A 15,876-nucleotide genomic window follows, 5' to 3' on the forward strand; every position below is an offset into this window, starting at 1 on the left:
GCAGCCTCGGCCTAACATTAGAACAACCTACATCTATTAAAGCCACACCATGGACTGCATCCCAAATGGCACCCTATTCCATTGTCAAAAGTAGTGCACTATAAAGGGAAAAGGGTTCCACTTGGGACGCAGTCCATGCAGTCTGTCTACTGAGATGGAAAGCAGATAGAGACTCACCCTTGGTTACATTCTAAATATCTGGCCGCAAATTTTTCCATGAGACGATCAATCTTCTGGGCCTCTCCTGGCAGACGGAAGCCCTCCAGGAATAGACGCAGAGCCGAGACAAAGTCCTTGCCTTGGAAATCCATCTGGTCAACATAGGCGTACATCACCTCTTTATTAATGCGCTCGTTATCCCCGATGAACTCACCCACCTGAGTCTGATAAGCAAAGAAGGAAGTCCATACAGAGGCATTTCAATATACACAATCACAATGTAAATACAGTGTATATTCAATATGTTTGTGGACATCAGTAAGAAGAACACAAGTTAGATATCTCTTTTTACAAGCTAAGAGGAAGTTAGTCTCATTCATTGCATGTAATTTCAGCAGGTGCTTACAGAGTCTAGCCTCTCCTCCTGGTGCAGGAACTGGGCTAGGTCCTCTGGTGTGGTACCCAGCATCCCTTGCTCCTGCAGGTACTGGATGCCCCTCTTTGGCTTCTTGTTGAACCTGCACAGGAAGAGAGAGAGGGGGAAATTACACATCTGTATGACAAAGGCATGTTTGAGAGCATCAACTCTGCTCAGTCACTTATCACAGACTGAGCGGATTGACTGATCTACAAATCATAATGATTAGTTATTTAGGATGCAAGGTGATTTGTAGATTAGCCAGTGTGCTCAGTCCGACTCTCAAACACAGCCACACTGAGCACTCTGGGCCACTGATAGCTGCTCTGACTACACTTTAAGTCTCCAACACACTTACAGGTCGATGCCTTGCTCGATGATCTCTTTCTGCTGCTTGAGGACCTCGAACTGCTCTGCGTTGTCCGTTCCTGACATGAGGGTGCTGTAGGAGCCGATGCCTGAGGAGGCGCTGGAGTCCAGGGAGTTGAGGCTGCCGTAGCGGTTGATACTCTCTGGTGGCTTGGTGCTCTCACTGGGCTCCTGATCCACGGGCTTCTCCTGACCTACAGAAGAGGGGCGGCACGTAGGGACATCCCATAATATTAAGAATAACTCCCTAGAAAGGCCAAAACCTAGGAAGAAACCTAGAGAGGAACCAGGCTATGAGGGGTTGCCAGTCCTCTTCTGGCTGTGCCGGGTGGAGATTATAACAGAACATGGCCAAGATGTTCAAATGTTCATAAATTACCAGCATGGTCAAATAATAATAATCACAGTAGTTGTCGAGGGTGCAGCAAGTCAGCACCTCAGGAGTAAATGTCAGTTGACTTTTCATAGCCGATCATTAAGAGTATTTATACAGCTCCTGCGGTCTCTAAACACTGTTAGAGGTCGCAACCTGGATCATCTCAGGGGCTCACTACTGTACCAGGTCTGCAGCTGTAAGCCTGAACACCACCTGTGTTCACAGTGGGTTAACAAACACAAGGCCACACAACAAACTGAAAGGTAGCTACTACCTAACACTAAGGCAGGGGGGATTTTTTCTAAAACTGATTATCAAGATCAACCTCAGGCTCTAACTGGAACAATGGGTGTCTAAGGCTAGGAATACATTTCAGGATTTACCTGCTCTTCCTTACAAGATCAAAGATAGAGAGCAAAACAGATCCAGATCAGTGATGGAACACGTAACGATAAACAAAAATGTAGTTCAGTGTGAGCTGGAGAGAGATCTCAGATGTGTAGTTAAAGCCTCAGCAGGTTTGCGTGTCAGTAAGAAGGGCCTGGGCTATTGCAGTAGCTCTGGTTATGAATGAGGACAGTTTGGTCTCAGGAGAAACACAGAAGCTCTTATTCAACAGTAGTAAGTAAGTGGTATCTTACCTAGACTGGTCTGAGAGTTAGGGTTCACATACTGATCATTGCTCCACTCCACCATACACTTGAGAATGGACACCAGACACTCCAGACCCTTTTTCCTCAAGCTCAGCTCCTACAACAACAACAAAAAACAACATTAAAATGGTCACACAACAGGAAAGGAGATCTATGGATAGTGAGTGTCCATTGGAAGCATCTCTTACCTGAGAAGGTGTGGTGCCAAGCTCATGCCCCACTCTACCCTGTGCTATCTTCGATAGGTAATTGACCAGCCTCTCAAATATATTAGCAGCATTCAGGTCACAGTCGTAGTTGACATAGATATCCACCACACTCTGGGCGTCTGTGAGGAGAGGCAAGAGACAGAGGTGAGTGTCTGTCTGTCAAAGCCTCAGTAGTGGGAGGTTGTATTATACCTGGGGCCGGGGAAACAGAAAACCAAAGAGAAAGGAGTACTGCTGCTACCTCGCTCTCCCTTCAAGGTACATGAACAGAGGAGCAAACTGAAGTGAAGAGGGAATCCAGCAGCTTTTTTTTATTGGTAAAACCAATGTGTTTCAACCCTTCAGGGTTTTACAGATAGACAAAGCCCTGGTAGTGTGAAGTATAGTAGACAAACCAGACACCAACCTGCACAGATCCTGGTGAGGCTCTGGATCACCATCCATTTATGATCATAGGAGCTGGTGGACGTCTCCAGGATGTAGAGGAAGATCTCCTTGAAAAACACCTGAGGGAAAAAAACTCAGTGATGAAACTCCACCATATCTGTTAACAAAACTCTGTCTAAATCATTTTGTAATGATTCAAAGGGAATAGGGTGCCATTTAGGACAGACCCATAATGAATCGAAACAGTTCCAGTACCTCGATTTGCATCTTGAGGTGAGTCTTGAAGTGGGAGAGGAGGGTGAGGAAGATGGAGAGCGAGAGCTCGAAGACCTCGGGGACAGAGGAGACGCCGTTCTTAGACAGCGCCACACACAGGTACTGCTTGATGGCGTTGATGAACATCTCGTTGGTCTTGAAGACGGGCCCCGCGTTCTGCAGGATGGACAACAGCAGCTGGAGGGACAGCACCTTGGAGCGCAGCTCGTGAGATCTACAGAGACAAACAGAAAACATTTACTTAAAGCATCCAAATATAATGCATGTTAAGACTTGCCATGAGCACGTATATAATGTCATACTATCATCTCATAATGATGCGGACTAATACAGTGGACAATGTCATGCATAGAGCAGGGCTGTTCAATCCTGGTCCTGGAGGGCTGAAACACTTTGTGTTCATCCTCTCCTTCTAATCAGGGACTAATTCAGACCTGGGATACCAGGTGAGTGCAATTAACTACCAGGTAGAAACAAAGTGTTTCAGCCATCCAGGACCAGAATTGGACAACCCTGGCATAGAGGGACGTAACATACTATTAGCCTCATACTATTAGCCTTATTACAAGACATTATAAAAAAAGTTTAGAACAAGTTATAAAGCTAAGTTATTATACCTGTAGGCTTTAAGTAAAGTTTTAACAAGAGGTTAAATCGTACAGTCATTTCCTGTGGACCTATCCTACCGGTCTATTCATACAGTAACTAGGTGTGACAGGGTATGAAGGAGAGCTAACTTAGGATCAGGAGGTCCATCAGACAGTGGCTTCATAGAGAGTTTGCAGAGAGAGCGGAAAACTAGAAAGGCATCCTTCTGGAGGATATGGGAGAACTTAGCAACAGGAGACGAACCACTCGTAGCTCCAGATTCCTAGAAAACCAAATGCACAGATTCATCTGAGATTAATGAAAAAAATAATACATTTTCATATGCACAAATGTACATGAATACACCAAACCGACCGATGTTAAAACTCCATAGACAATGTATGAATCCCAAATGGCACCCTATTCCCTATATAGTGCACTAATTTTGACCAGGGCCCATAGGGCTGTGGTCAAAAGTAGTGCACTATAAAGAGAATAGGGTGCCATTTAAGATGCATACAACGCTATTCTATGTTGGGGAGCAGTGTGGGTGGGCACCTGAGTGTCGTTGGAGGAGACAGAGATCCTGTCATCTGTCAGTGAGGGGGTGAAGCTGGCAGATATGGGTGTGCCAGGGATACCATTGGCATGGACGTTCTCTGTGTCGCTGCCCAGCCCGCCCTCCTCCACCGGGACTGGCATATCGTCTACACACTCTGTAGCGCTGCACACACTCTCCCTGCATTCTACACACACACACACACACACACACACACACACACACACACACACACACACACACACACACACACACACACACACACACACACACACACACACACACACACACACACACACACACACACACACACACACACACACACACACACACGTCATCTCTCCTGGCTCAAAGTGGAGGAGAGATTGACTTCATCACTACTTGTATTTGTGAGAGGTATTGACATGTTGAATGCGCCGAGCTGTCCGTTTGAACTACTGGCACACAGCTCAGACACCCATGCATACCCCACAAGACATGCCACCTGTCTCTTCACAATCCCCAAGTCCAGAACAGACTGTACTGTATGAGGCGCACAGTACTACATAGAGTCATTACTACATGGAACTCTATTCCACATCAAGTAACTGATGCAAGTAGTAGAATCAGATTTAAAAAAGATACAAATACCTCTTATGGAACAGCGGGACTGTGAAGCAACACAAACAAAGGCACTGACACATGCATACACACACACGATAACATACGCACTATACACACACGTACACATGGATTATGTGTTGTAGATATGTGGTAGTAAAGTAGTGGCCTGAGTGCACATGCTTAATGTGTTGTGAAATCTGTTGTCAATGTATTATAATGTTTTTAAAATTGTATATCTGCCTTAATTTTGCTGGACACCAGGAAGAGTAGCTGCTGCCTTGGCAGCTCAAATAGAACTTAGGATCATCTCAGAAAACATAACCGTGGGGCTAAAAATGTATGATAAAGAAAGATCATTTCTATTTCAAAATCCATCCTCCTTGTGCATGGTCAACAACTTTCTCAAGGAACTAAAGTGAGTCCAATTTTCTACAGAGAAGACAGACTATATAAGAGTATAAAGTTAAGAAAATGGCGTGTTACCTCCAACAACTGTATTGACATCTTCCTGCAGCATGGTCTGGACCATCTCTTGAGCCTGCTCCTCCTCATAGTTGAATGGTTCTTGCTCAACAACCCCTTCAGCATCTGTAAACAGCGATGTAAACACACTTCACCATACTTACTTAAATCAGATTGACACAGATTGAGCTGCAATGGAATTACTTTCAAGTTTCAGTAGAGGACAATATCCTGAGGATTTAAATGTAAATTGTAGGATTTAAGGGCGGCACGTAGCCTAGTGGTAAGAGCAGTGGGCCGGTAACCGAAAGGTCGCTGGTTCGAATACCCCAGCCGACAAGGTGAAAAATCTGCCGATGTTCCCTTGAGCAAGGCACTTAACCCTAATTTGCTCCAGGGGCGCCGTACTACTATGGCTGACCCTGTAAAACAACACATTTCACTGAATATATCTGGTGTGTGTGACAGTAAAACATTTATATCAACAACAAAAAGATAAACCAATGCACATAAGTCTTTGAGAGAGTTATTTTACCATCACTCCACTACTGCTACCACGGCACAGCTATATGTGTACAAAACATATTAAACTGCAGAAGTCTCTGAAGACCATTTCATTATGAATACCAATAAAGGACCTCTGCCTTGTAATACCTTGTAGAGTTTAACTGCCTCTGGAATGTACACCATATTCAGACATCACCTATTTTCTATTAAGTGCACTACTTCTAAGTGCACTACTTCAAAAGTAGTGCACTATAAAGGGAATAGGGTGACATTTAGAACATATCCCTTGAAATCTGATGGAAGCTTCATTACCTCCTTCCCGCCATCTAAGAGCTCTGTAGCCCTTTACACTCGTGGTAATTGGGCTGTATAGATAGGGCTAAATTGAAATGTTCCTTACAGAAGAAATATGAAAAGAATATGCATAAGCATGGAAGAAATTGAAAGGGACAGTTTGGAGATTATGGGGAAATTATTAGTTGAGAACACAACAGTTCAACTGACAAGGCTGAATTCAAACATTACACTGTTAATTTCATGTGCATTTTACATTTACTGTACTTTTCGCCAGTGTTGTAAAAAATACTTTAAAGTACTACTTAAGTAGTTGTTTTGGGTATCTGTACTTTACCATTTATATTTTTGACAACTTTCACTTTACTACATTCCTAAAGAAAATAATGTACTATTTACTCCATACATTTTCCCTGACACCCAAAAGTACTCATCACATTTTGAATGCTTAGCAGGACAGGAAAATGGCGCATTTCACGCACTTATCAAGGGAACATCACTGGACATCCCCATGGCCTCTGATCTGGTGGACTCACTAAACACAAATGCTTTCATTTGTAAATTATTGTATGTCAGTGTTGGATTGTGCCCCTGGCTATCTGTAAATTTAAAAAACTTGTGCCGTCTGGTTTGCTTCATATAAGGAATTTGAAATGATTTATACTTTTACTTTTGATACTTAAGTATATTCAAAACCAAATACTTTTACTCAAGCAGTATTTTACTAGATGACTTTCACTTGACTCATTTTCTATTAAGGTATCTTTACTTTTACTCAAGTATGACATTTGGGTACTTTTTCAGGCACTGCTTTTCACCACATTTGTTGATAAATAAATGTGAAAATACTCTGGATACATTCAGTAACATGATAAGAATATTTCTGGAAAATGTAGGGTGGGTGCAACATAATACAACAAAATGACAAGGGTTTGAGTGAGAGGAATAACCGGTGTCTCCAAGTGGCCACACACCTCTCCAAAGTGTGTACACTTCCTAAGTCCTTTCAATGCACTTATGAATCAAAGAAGAGCCTTGAGCTATAAGATGTTTTTTTTAGCTCTCCTAGCTGTGCCATTGAGGAGCTAGAGAAAACACACTTGTGGTTCTTTTGTTTGGAACATCCCCGCCATCACACAATGACTGTTGTTGTTTACGCAATCCAAAAACAGCCTATTATAAATCGCAATCTGAGTCAAGTGAGGATCAAATCGCAAGGCAATTCGGAGAAACAGATCATCCTTTTGGTGTGCATAGAAAGGAGTGCATTCAGGTGCGTGTTCTGCAGAGAACTTCCTTCCCAATAGGCTCATTCGCTTTGGAACAACCCAGGCTATGACGCCATGTCATCTTGTAACTGTACATCCAACAGTGAACAAAAACGTTGACACTGTATATGACATGAGTTTATGATATGGAAATGTGATGTGCACATTTGGACTCATGGGTGTATGGCTTGCTTGTATGGCATCAAAGCGGTATTCATTATAATCCTCAACGTCTCATCTTTCAAAATAAATTGAGTCATCTTAATTTACAGCATTACTCTCACTCAGACAACAAAACATTTTGCCCAATTACTGGGAGGGATGTGGGCAACTTCTTGTCACGTGTGGTGCTCAAGTTCAGAACGTCAGTCATTCAAAACCCATTCAGAGCTGTGAAGCGCAGAGCTCTGACATAATTTATAGCATGTTATTATACAGCCACTGCGTTCCAACTTAGGCGCTTATCTGTGACAAAATCTGCCATTCTCAGACTGTGTAAAGGGCTACCATGGCAAACCTCTCAGCAGAGAATGTATAGGAATACTAATTCACGTGCATAGATTTTACGTCTCCTAATCGAATGCAGTGATGAAGGTGAAACACACTGAAATATGGAACAGTGACTTCCATAGAGACAGTAGACAACTTTCCATAGAGACAGTAGAGTGATTTCCATATAGAGAGAGAGACTTACCCTGTGCAGCAGCTGCGGTAGCTTGGTCCGCCTCAGTCTGCTCATTCTCAGCACTGCAGAACACAGAGCCGTTCTCAGGCTCCAGGTCCTCACGAGTGTTCTGCTCAGGCATCTGGGTGGCCTCCTCCTGAGGTGGGGGTGAGGCGGTGTGCTGCTCCTGTTTAGGGGAGGCAGGGGGCTCCAGATGAGGGGAGGCAGGAGGCTTCTGCTGGGGCGAGGCAGTGGGCTCCAGATGAGGCAAGGCAGGAGGCTCCTGCCCCTGTTGGCTGACTGGTGACGGCTGCAGATGCTGCTGTCTCAGACGCTCCTTCTCCATCTGTCTGGCCTCCTGGAGCTGGTGAGACAAGGGAACACACACACACACACAGAGACACGGACACAAACGGAAACACACACAGACACAAGTTTTCACTTAATGCATAGCCTTAGACGGCACAAAACATAACGATAGGCCAAACAATTTTAGACCATGCACTGTCAAGCCAAGCACTAAAACATCACTGGGTATCATTTGATTTTTTTCATGGTGTCTGGTATACAGATCATTATAAGGAAACCAATCACAATGTTGGTACTAAGCACATACATTGTTTTCTGAATCCAGTGTCTTCAAGTCGTAAATGATAAACAATGTTACATTCTTGATTTCTGACTGGCATTGTGAGATTAGGTTTAAATGAACTCAACTGGCTGCCGAGTGGTGACGTCACAGCTCATAAAAGGTCAAAGCATTCAGTGCAACAATGCAAACACTGACCATAGCAACATACTTTAGGGAATGCTATACTGTATCTCTTTAATGCAGGGGGCTTAGTCAGGGTTGGTTCCCTGGTCGGGTCAGCAGCCAGCTGATAGGCAGGCCTGCGCGTCTCTACTGGAAAAAAAATCCCACTTGGCAAAGATAGCAGAGAGACGAGTCATGCCAAGATGCACACATACCCAGAAGAGAGTTCATATATCATCAGCCACTTCAACACCAAGCAGCGGAACGCAACACACTTCCCTGCTGCAAGCTGTACCTGACGCATTTGCTTTCTGGACGACCCAGAACAATTTATCCTGTGATTTGAATGCCAGATATCATCGGAGAGTTTAAACAAACTTGAAAAATTCTATAATTATGTTCAAGCTTCTTTTCCATTGATGCCGGAATCATAGAAATATAATTACTGGAATGGGAAAAGGCCCTCAGACTACACTTATGGGTACACTCAATATGGCCACTGGTCCACCCGTCATGGCACATTGACTTGAATGGGGACACCTGTTCTAGTTATTCTATTTCTATGGCCCAATTATGACAGAGCGAGAGAGAGCGCTTACTGCTTGGTTCTCCATACGTGCAAAGATAACATTGAGCATCTGTGTGAGTGTGGCCTTGGCCGTGGTCTGGTTGATGAGGTTCTTGCTGGCCAGGTAGATGTTGTAGCAAGTCCTGACAGCCTGCAGCACTGTGCCCTCGTGGATTTCGATGTGTTGAGAGGTCACCGATGTCAGCAGAGCCTGCAGAGTGACAGCACCCATTGAAATAGAATGGTTTACTCCTATGGGTACACCCTAAATTACTGCTAGTATACCCATTACGGCATCATTGACTTGAATGGGGACACCCATTCTACTCATTCTATTTCTATGGCACCGAACTAACAATCACTACCGCTCACAGTTAACAAGATAGGCTTTTTATGACCAAACACAAAACATTATAACAACATGAGAATGTCCATTTTCAATCATTCCTATCATTAACAAATCAATTATGGTTGCCTCCTGTCTCTGAAAATCATGATTTTGATGCTATTGCTTAGTGGGCAGTAATATTGAACAGTAAAAACCAATAACTGAGGATTACGTCCGCTATGTATCTGTCAAATGTTAGATCAACCAGTTTGGCACAACCTTGAAAGGAAGGGCCTGAACACACCATTGGTGTGTGTTATATGCTCAGTGGCGAGACGACAGAAAGACAGGCAGACACAGGCCTGACACAGGATTAACACTGAGGGGAGGAGAGGCAGGCTGGGGCTGGTGTGTCTGTCACACACAGTGTGGAGGAAAGGAAGAGAAGAGGGGAGCTCATACCTTTATAATTTGTAGCTGAATACCTTGGTCTGTCTGAGGGCCTTGAAAGCAGCCACATATCGTCTCGATGATTCTATCGATCAACCTCTTACCAGGTGTGGTGTTGTCTGGTGCGTTTCCAGTGAGGTGGCCATAAGCAATGAGTTTCTGGAGAAATAAAAGTCAGGTTAACCCTCAATGGTGCATGTATTGGACAGTAATACAGACACATTCTATAGACATATTTTGATCAGTGCCATTTGCCAAAATAAGACATACATCTAATGAAGCTGTTTGTATTTGGGTGTGTATGCATGTGTGCACGTCCATGCGTGTAGTGTACCACTGACCTGTAAACAATCTAAAGATGTGATGACAATGCGAGGACATTTGGACTGGCAGGCTAACTCAAATGGCAGGAAGTACTTGTCTGCTTCAATGATGGTATCCTTGGACTTGACCGGTGGTAGGGTACTGGAATCAGCATTGTTGTCTCCAGGAGGGGGACTGGGGGGTGGGGGGCACACAGTGGCAACTAAATGTTTAAAACATTAGGCCAAACAACATGTCTGAGGAATTCAACCACCTAATATTGGACATTTGTGCCTCAGTGAGCAATGGCAAACTGGTTACAGGGGTAGAGAGGAGGACAGGGGAGGGGTACCAGTGTCTGCTAGGTGGACAATGACACAAACACAATAGCTGCATTCCAATTCTTTACCCTGTCCAGAAGTGTGCACTTGAACACTCCCTACTGCCAATGCTTAGTTCAATCCAATGCTTTTAAATCCATGAGGGGAGATGTACGAGTGAACACATTTTGGGAGAAAGGTAGAGAATCAGGATGTAGCCAATGTCAGTTACAGTAGCTGGGGGAGCCAGTCTACTGAGTCAATATTTGTATCACACTTCTCGTTTCAGCTCCATCCACCCTCCCTCTCATTTCCTCAAACATTAATTCGGTTGGCAACGAAGCAGATTAGCCAAAATTTTCATTGAGAGGCGTTCATCTCCCCAAAGCATATTTGTTTTTGTCAATACATGTTAAAAATTGTATTGTTTTTAACATTGAGTGAGAAGTGATGAAAGCTTTAGACTGCTGTGCTACAGTGTGTGTGGGAGTGTCCCAAATGGCACAATTTTCCCTATGGGCCCTGGTCAAAAGTTGTGTACTATATAGAGGGTAGGGTTTCATTTGGGAATCACATTCTGTCTGGTCAGTGTTCCAGCCTGGGGCCTGGGGGTGGTGACTAGGACATGTGAGAGCTCAGGTGTGACGGGGATGAAACCTCTACACAGAAGCCAACAGGAGATGTGCGGGTCACTGAGCTGCACTGAACTTCAGGCCTGTCTGGCTTACCAACCAACAACATATTCAGAAAGGAAGATTGTTGTTCTCAGGAGCCAAGAGAAGGAGACACATCAAAACAACCCATTATTTACTACAGACGACATTTCAAACATACACGCTTGCATGCACACACACTACATCTCAAAGTAAACCTACCTCAGCTTCTCTGTTTCTTCTTTAATTTCCTCTGAAAACAGAAAGAGAGAAACAATTAACCAAATACCTTTGATATTGGCCCTGCATGGCCTGTATAATGCTGTACATCAACAGCCAATGTTATATGGCATTAGTAGAGGGTTTCATTACATGAAGGCATGGGCACTTTGTCAAATTAGCCCATGTCCTCCACGACTATACATTCCTGCCCTTGACCTTCATAGAAGATCCTGCCAAATTAAATACTCCATACAGATATTGATGTCCGCTGGCAATACAATTACAGTTGAGATGCTCTGTGAACAGGACAGAAAACATCCAATACCGTAATATCATTTCTCTTCATAGGAGCTACTGTCCATTTTATGATTACTTCATGAGTCATGATGAGATCATCACCAATGGCCTCATTATCAGTGACATCATCACCCCTGGCCTCTACCAACCAGGGTTGTATTCATTAGTGCACACAGTAGCAAAACATTTAGCAAAAATTAAAAAAGAAAACAAGAGTTTCTTATTGGACAAATTCAGGTAGGTCCATCCCTGTTCTGGTTGGTTTTCTTGTGTTTGGTGTCTAGCGAATGCTATCTAGACCTGTAGAATGGAGATCACTCTGGGCCAGATAAATAATAAGAGCAACACTGTGGGACCAGATACAGAGATAACCTCCCCTCCATTATCATCATCATCATTTACAATACAATGGAACGGGAGGCACTGACCACTCAACAGTGTACCAGACACAATCAATACAGAATGAAGATGAACTAAATAACAAACCAAGTGTTTGGTGGAATTCAGAAGAAACAAATGCACCCCATGACTTGTCAACCTGAAACACAATCAGTAAACAATCTGAGAAAGTATTTTTTTAATCAATATTTTTTCACCAAAATATACACCACATTTTACCCTAAAAACCATTCACTCCAAGTTAAGAGGCAGCAGATCATCCAGACGTTTAATGCAGCTAAATAAACATGCGGGTATCGGTGGAGCAGGAGCCAGTGAAGGAGAGGTTGGGGTCATGGTCATCATCCACCTGGTTTCATCTTCGATGGCAGTATACTTCTAAGCAATGGCGCATGTTTGGCTGGCTGCTTCCATAGCAGACAGTGAAGTTGTGTGCATAAAATATGCAAGTCTATGTACGTGTCATACTGATTCATTAGTGAGCAAATAGTCTTCAGTCTTGACAAACTAGCTTTTCTGTTCTGGAATTACTTTCATAGCACAACTGAAAGTTTACCCTATGTATAGAAGTCCATATTATAAGATTAACTCATTTGGTAAGATACTGTCTAACAAACAACCTACACATTCTCTCCATTCCCCTTTAGATTTCTTCCTTAAACAAAACACAAGAAACCATCTGATACATCTAGTGTTGTATAAGTGTGTTCCAGATGTTTACCATGCTTAGAAGCAGATGCAACCATAGATATTGAATTATTAGAACCGGTCCCACCCATTGCAGACCCATTGAATTGAATATATACGGCCGCTCTATTAATTATGTTTCTAAGACAAAATATAAAACGCAACATGTAAAGTGTTGGTCCCATATTTCATGAGCTGAAATAAAATATCCCCGACATTTTACATAAGCACAAAAAGCTTACTTCTCTAAAAAGTTCTGCACAAATTTGTTTACATCCCTGTTAGTGAGCATTTCTCCTTTGACAAGATTTTAATGTATTTTATTGAACCTTGATTTAAGATAATCCATCCACCTGACAGGTGCGGCATATCAAGAAGCTGATTAAACAGCATGGTCATTACACAGGTGCATCTTGTGCTGGGGAAAATAAAAGGCCACTCTGGCATGCTGACTGCAGGAATGTCCACCAGAGTTGTTGCCAGAGAATTGAATGTTCATTTCTACACCATAAACTGCCTCCAAAGTAATTTTAGAGAATTTGGCAGTACGTCCAACCAGCCACACAATCGCAGTCCACGTGTAACCATGCCAGCCAAGGTACTGCACATCCGGCTTCTCACCTGAGACCAGCCACCCGGACAGCTGATGAAACTGTTGGTTTGCACAACTGAATAATTTCTGCACAAACTGTCTGAAACCGTCTCAGGGAAGCTCATCTGCATGATCGTTGTCCTCAACAGGGTCTTGACCTAACTGCAGTTCAGTGTGGTAACCGACTTTAATGGGCAAATGCTCACCTTTGATGGCCACTGACACATTGGAGAAGTTTGCTCTTCAAAGATGAATCCCAGGTTCAAATGTACCGGGCAGATGACAGACAGTATGGCGTCTTGTGGGCGAGCGGTTTGCTGATCCTGAGGCCCATTGTCGTGCCATTCATCCGCTGTAATCACCTCATGTTTTAGCATGATAATGCACAACCCCATATCGCAAGGATCTGTATACAATTCCTGTAAGCTGAAAATGTCCCAGTTCTTCCATGGCCTGCATAATCACCAGACATGTCACCCACTGAGTATGTTTCGGATTCTCTGAATTGGCCTGTACGACAGCGTGTTCCAGTTCCCGCCAATATCCTGCAACTTTGCACAGCCATTGAAAAGGAGTGGGACAACATTCGAAAGGCCACAATCAACAGCCTGTTCAACTGTATGCTAAAGAAGCAAATGATGGTCACACCAGATATCGACTGGTTTTCTGATCCCCACCCCTACCTTTTTTTAAGGTATCTGTGACCAACAGATGCATACTGTATCTGTATTCTCAGTCATGTGAAATCCATAGATTAGGGCCTAATGAATTTATTTAAATTAACTGATTTCCTTATATGAACTGTAACTCAGTAAAATCTTTGAAATTGTTGCATGGTGCATTTATATTTTTGTTCAGTGTATATGCAATTGCATTTTCGTTATTGTTGTCAACGGCTGGCAAGCATAAACCTCCTGGCACGGGATGTTTTTCAGCACTACCACAGACTGACTTCAAGGAATTATGGATCAGAGCTTTCTGTGGACAGTTCACTACTTGGGACATTTTTGGGATCATAGCCTATTATTACTATTACTATTACTATTACTATTACGGCTAGAGACCAAAACCGTTGACACAATTAGTGGGTTAGTGGTGCACCCACAAACGCACACAAGTATAGTGCAATACTTTTGACCAGGGCCCATAGGGCTCTGGGTACAAGTAGTGCACTTTATAGGGAATATGGTGCCATTTGGGATACATACCTTATCTAGGTTTGTTTAGCAAACTCTTGTCCCATTGCCACAGTCCCGCCCACAGTACCCTTCTTGAGCCACATCATTCACTGTAATGTTGTTGTCTGTCTCCACAGGGTGGGATCAAACTCTCAGTGAATAATTGCATCAATTGCTAATGTTAATACTGAATTAAAATAATGTAATATATTTTTACCATGTTTCCTCTCCCCAAAGAATTACATCATAATCTATACAATCTTTGCATCTGTGTGAATCTGCCTATTTATAAACAATGAATCTGCCAATGTAAACACTGTCAACATTATTAAAGCAATGATGGCAGCATACAAATAGGCTTGCGCTGATCAAAATTTAAAACGAATAATTTAGTATGGATTCGTAACTAAACATGCCGTCTATGGAAGGCACAGGGTAATTACGGGATACTTGTGTGGTCACAATGGAGTGGACCACCCCTCTAACACCTGCGCCCTCTCCCAGGCTACACCCCAGACGACAACAAGCATACATATCCTAACAAACTAGATAACTGGTATTGATCATGTTTGATTTTGTTTTCGGCCCAGTATTTGAATCGAATCTCGATTCTGCAGCGATTTAAAAGCAATACTTGTTTTGAACGTTACTACAATGAACGAATTGCAACGATGTACCCAAGCACTTCATGTATCGAACCGATAGTCATTGGTGCAGTAGCACAATGTGTGTAGCCTATGACAAATGATGATGACACCCCAAACGTACACATTGCCACAATATAACTCACCTAGTGCCACCTCACAGGCTTTGCGCAACTGGGAATGGTGAGCTTTTTTCACCTCCTTATCGGCTAAAATCTTCTCCAGTGCTCGGTTTAAAAACATGTTTCTCGTTTTACTCTCATACATGATGTGATGGAACTGTATTCAAAGCTGCTGTCCCGTGGACAGAATAGTGTTATTGTAGTCTTATTTTTTTAGAGAGGGTAACATGGGAGCACTAAGAAGAAACATAAAAATATCCTTTATTCCAGAAAGGAAATCACACCGATTTCTGTTAGCAACCTGTCAGCGCCATGTTGAAAGGAAGTAACGTCATTCCGTCACTTACGTCAGCAATGAAATCTTGTTTCTGCCGGTTGGGGGAGAGAATTACTCCAATGCCATTACTTTACATTGGGTCATTCCACATAGATATATCACAGAGGGTTAGTTATAAAAAATATTTGTCTATATGCTGCTGACTGAGGCAAATCCCCCGACGCTGGCTATACGGTTTTGGAAACATTTGGAACTTAACTTTCATATGAGCAAGACATTTATAAACATTA

At 43.0% G+C, this 15,876-nt stretch overlaps 1 protein-coding gene across 1 annotated transcript in view; it reads right to left on the minus strand.

Annotated features, from left to right (window-relative positions):
- Nucleotides 1-15,615, minus strand: part of LOC120020381 (brefeldin A-inhibited guanine nucleotide-exchange protein 1-like) — a 29,385-nt gene extending 13,770 nt beyond the window's left edge. The window contains exons 1-16 of the mRNA XM_038963985.1: nt 15,334-15,615; nt 11,391-11,421; nt 10,234-10,390; nt 9,905-10,051; nt 9,146-9,325; nt 7,823-8,156; nt 5,081-5,185; nt 3,994-4,181; nt 3,585-3,718; nt 2,827-3,061; nt 2,591-2,690; nt 2,164-2,303; nt 1,964-2,072; nt 936-1,140; nt 566-677; nt 178-383 (exon numbers count right to left, since the gene is read on the minus strand). Coding sequence (XP_038819913.1) covers nt 178-383; nt 566-677; nt 936-1,140; nt 1,964-2,072; nt 2,164-2,303; nt 2,591-2,690; nt 2,827-3,061; nt 3,585-3,718; nt 3,994-4,181; nt 5,081-5,185; nt 7,823-8,156; nt 9,146-9,325; nt 9,905-10,051; nt 10,234-10,390; nt 11,391-11,421; nt 15,334-15,454 — 2,504 coding nt within the window. The 5' untranslated portion in view covers nt 15,455-15,615. The remainder of the gene's footprint in view (nt 1-177; nt 384-565; nt 678-935; nt 1,141-1,963; nt 2,073-2,163; nt 2,304-2,590; nt 2,691-2,826; nt 3,062-3,584; nt 3,719-3,993; nt 4,182-5,080; nt 5,186-7,822; nt 8,157-9,145; nt 9,326-9,904; nt 10,052-10,233; nt 10,391-11,390; nt 11,422-15,333) is intronic.
- Nucleotides 15,616-15,876: the final 261 nt, after the last annotated feature.

Source organism: Salvelinus namaycush, chromosome 25, assembly GCF_016432855.1.
Source record: "Salvelinus namaycush isolate Seneca chromosome 25, SaNama_1.0, whole genome shotgun sequence".
Classification (NCBI taxonomy): domain Eukaryota; kingdom Metazoa; phylum Chordata; class Actinopteri; order Salmoniformes; family Salmonidae; genus Salvelinus; species Salvelinus namaycush.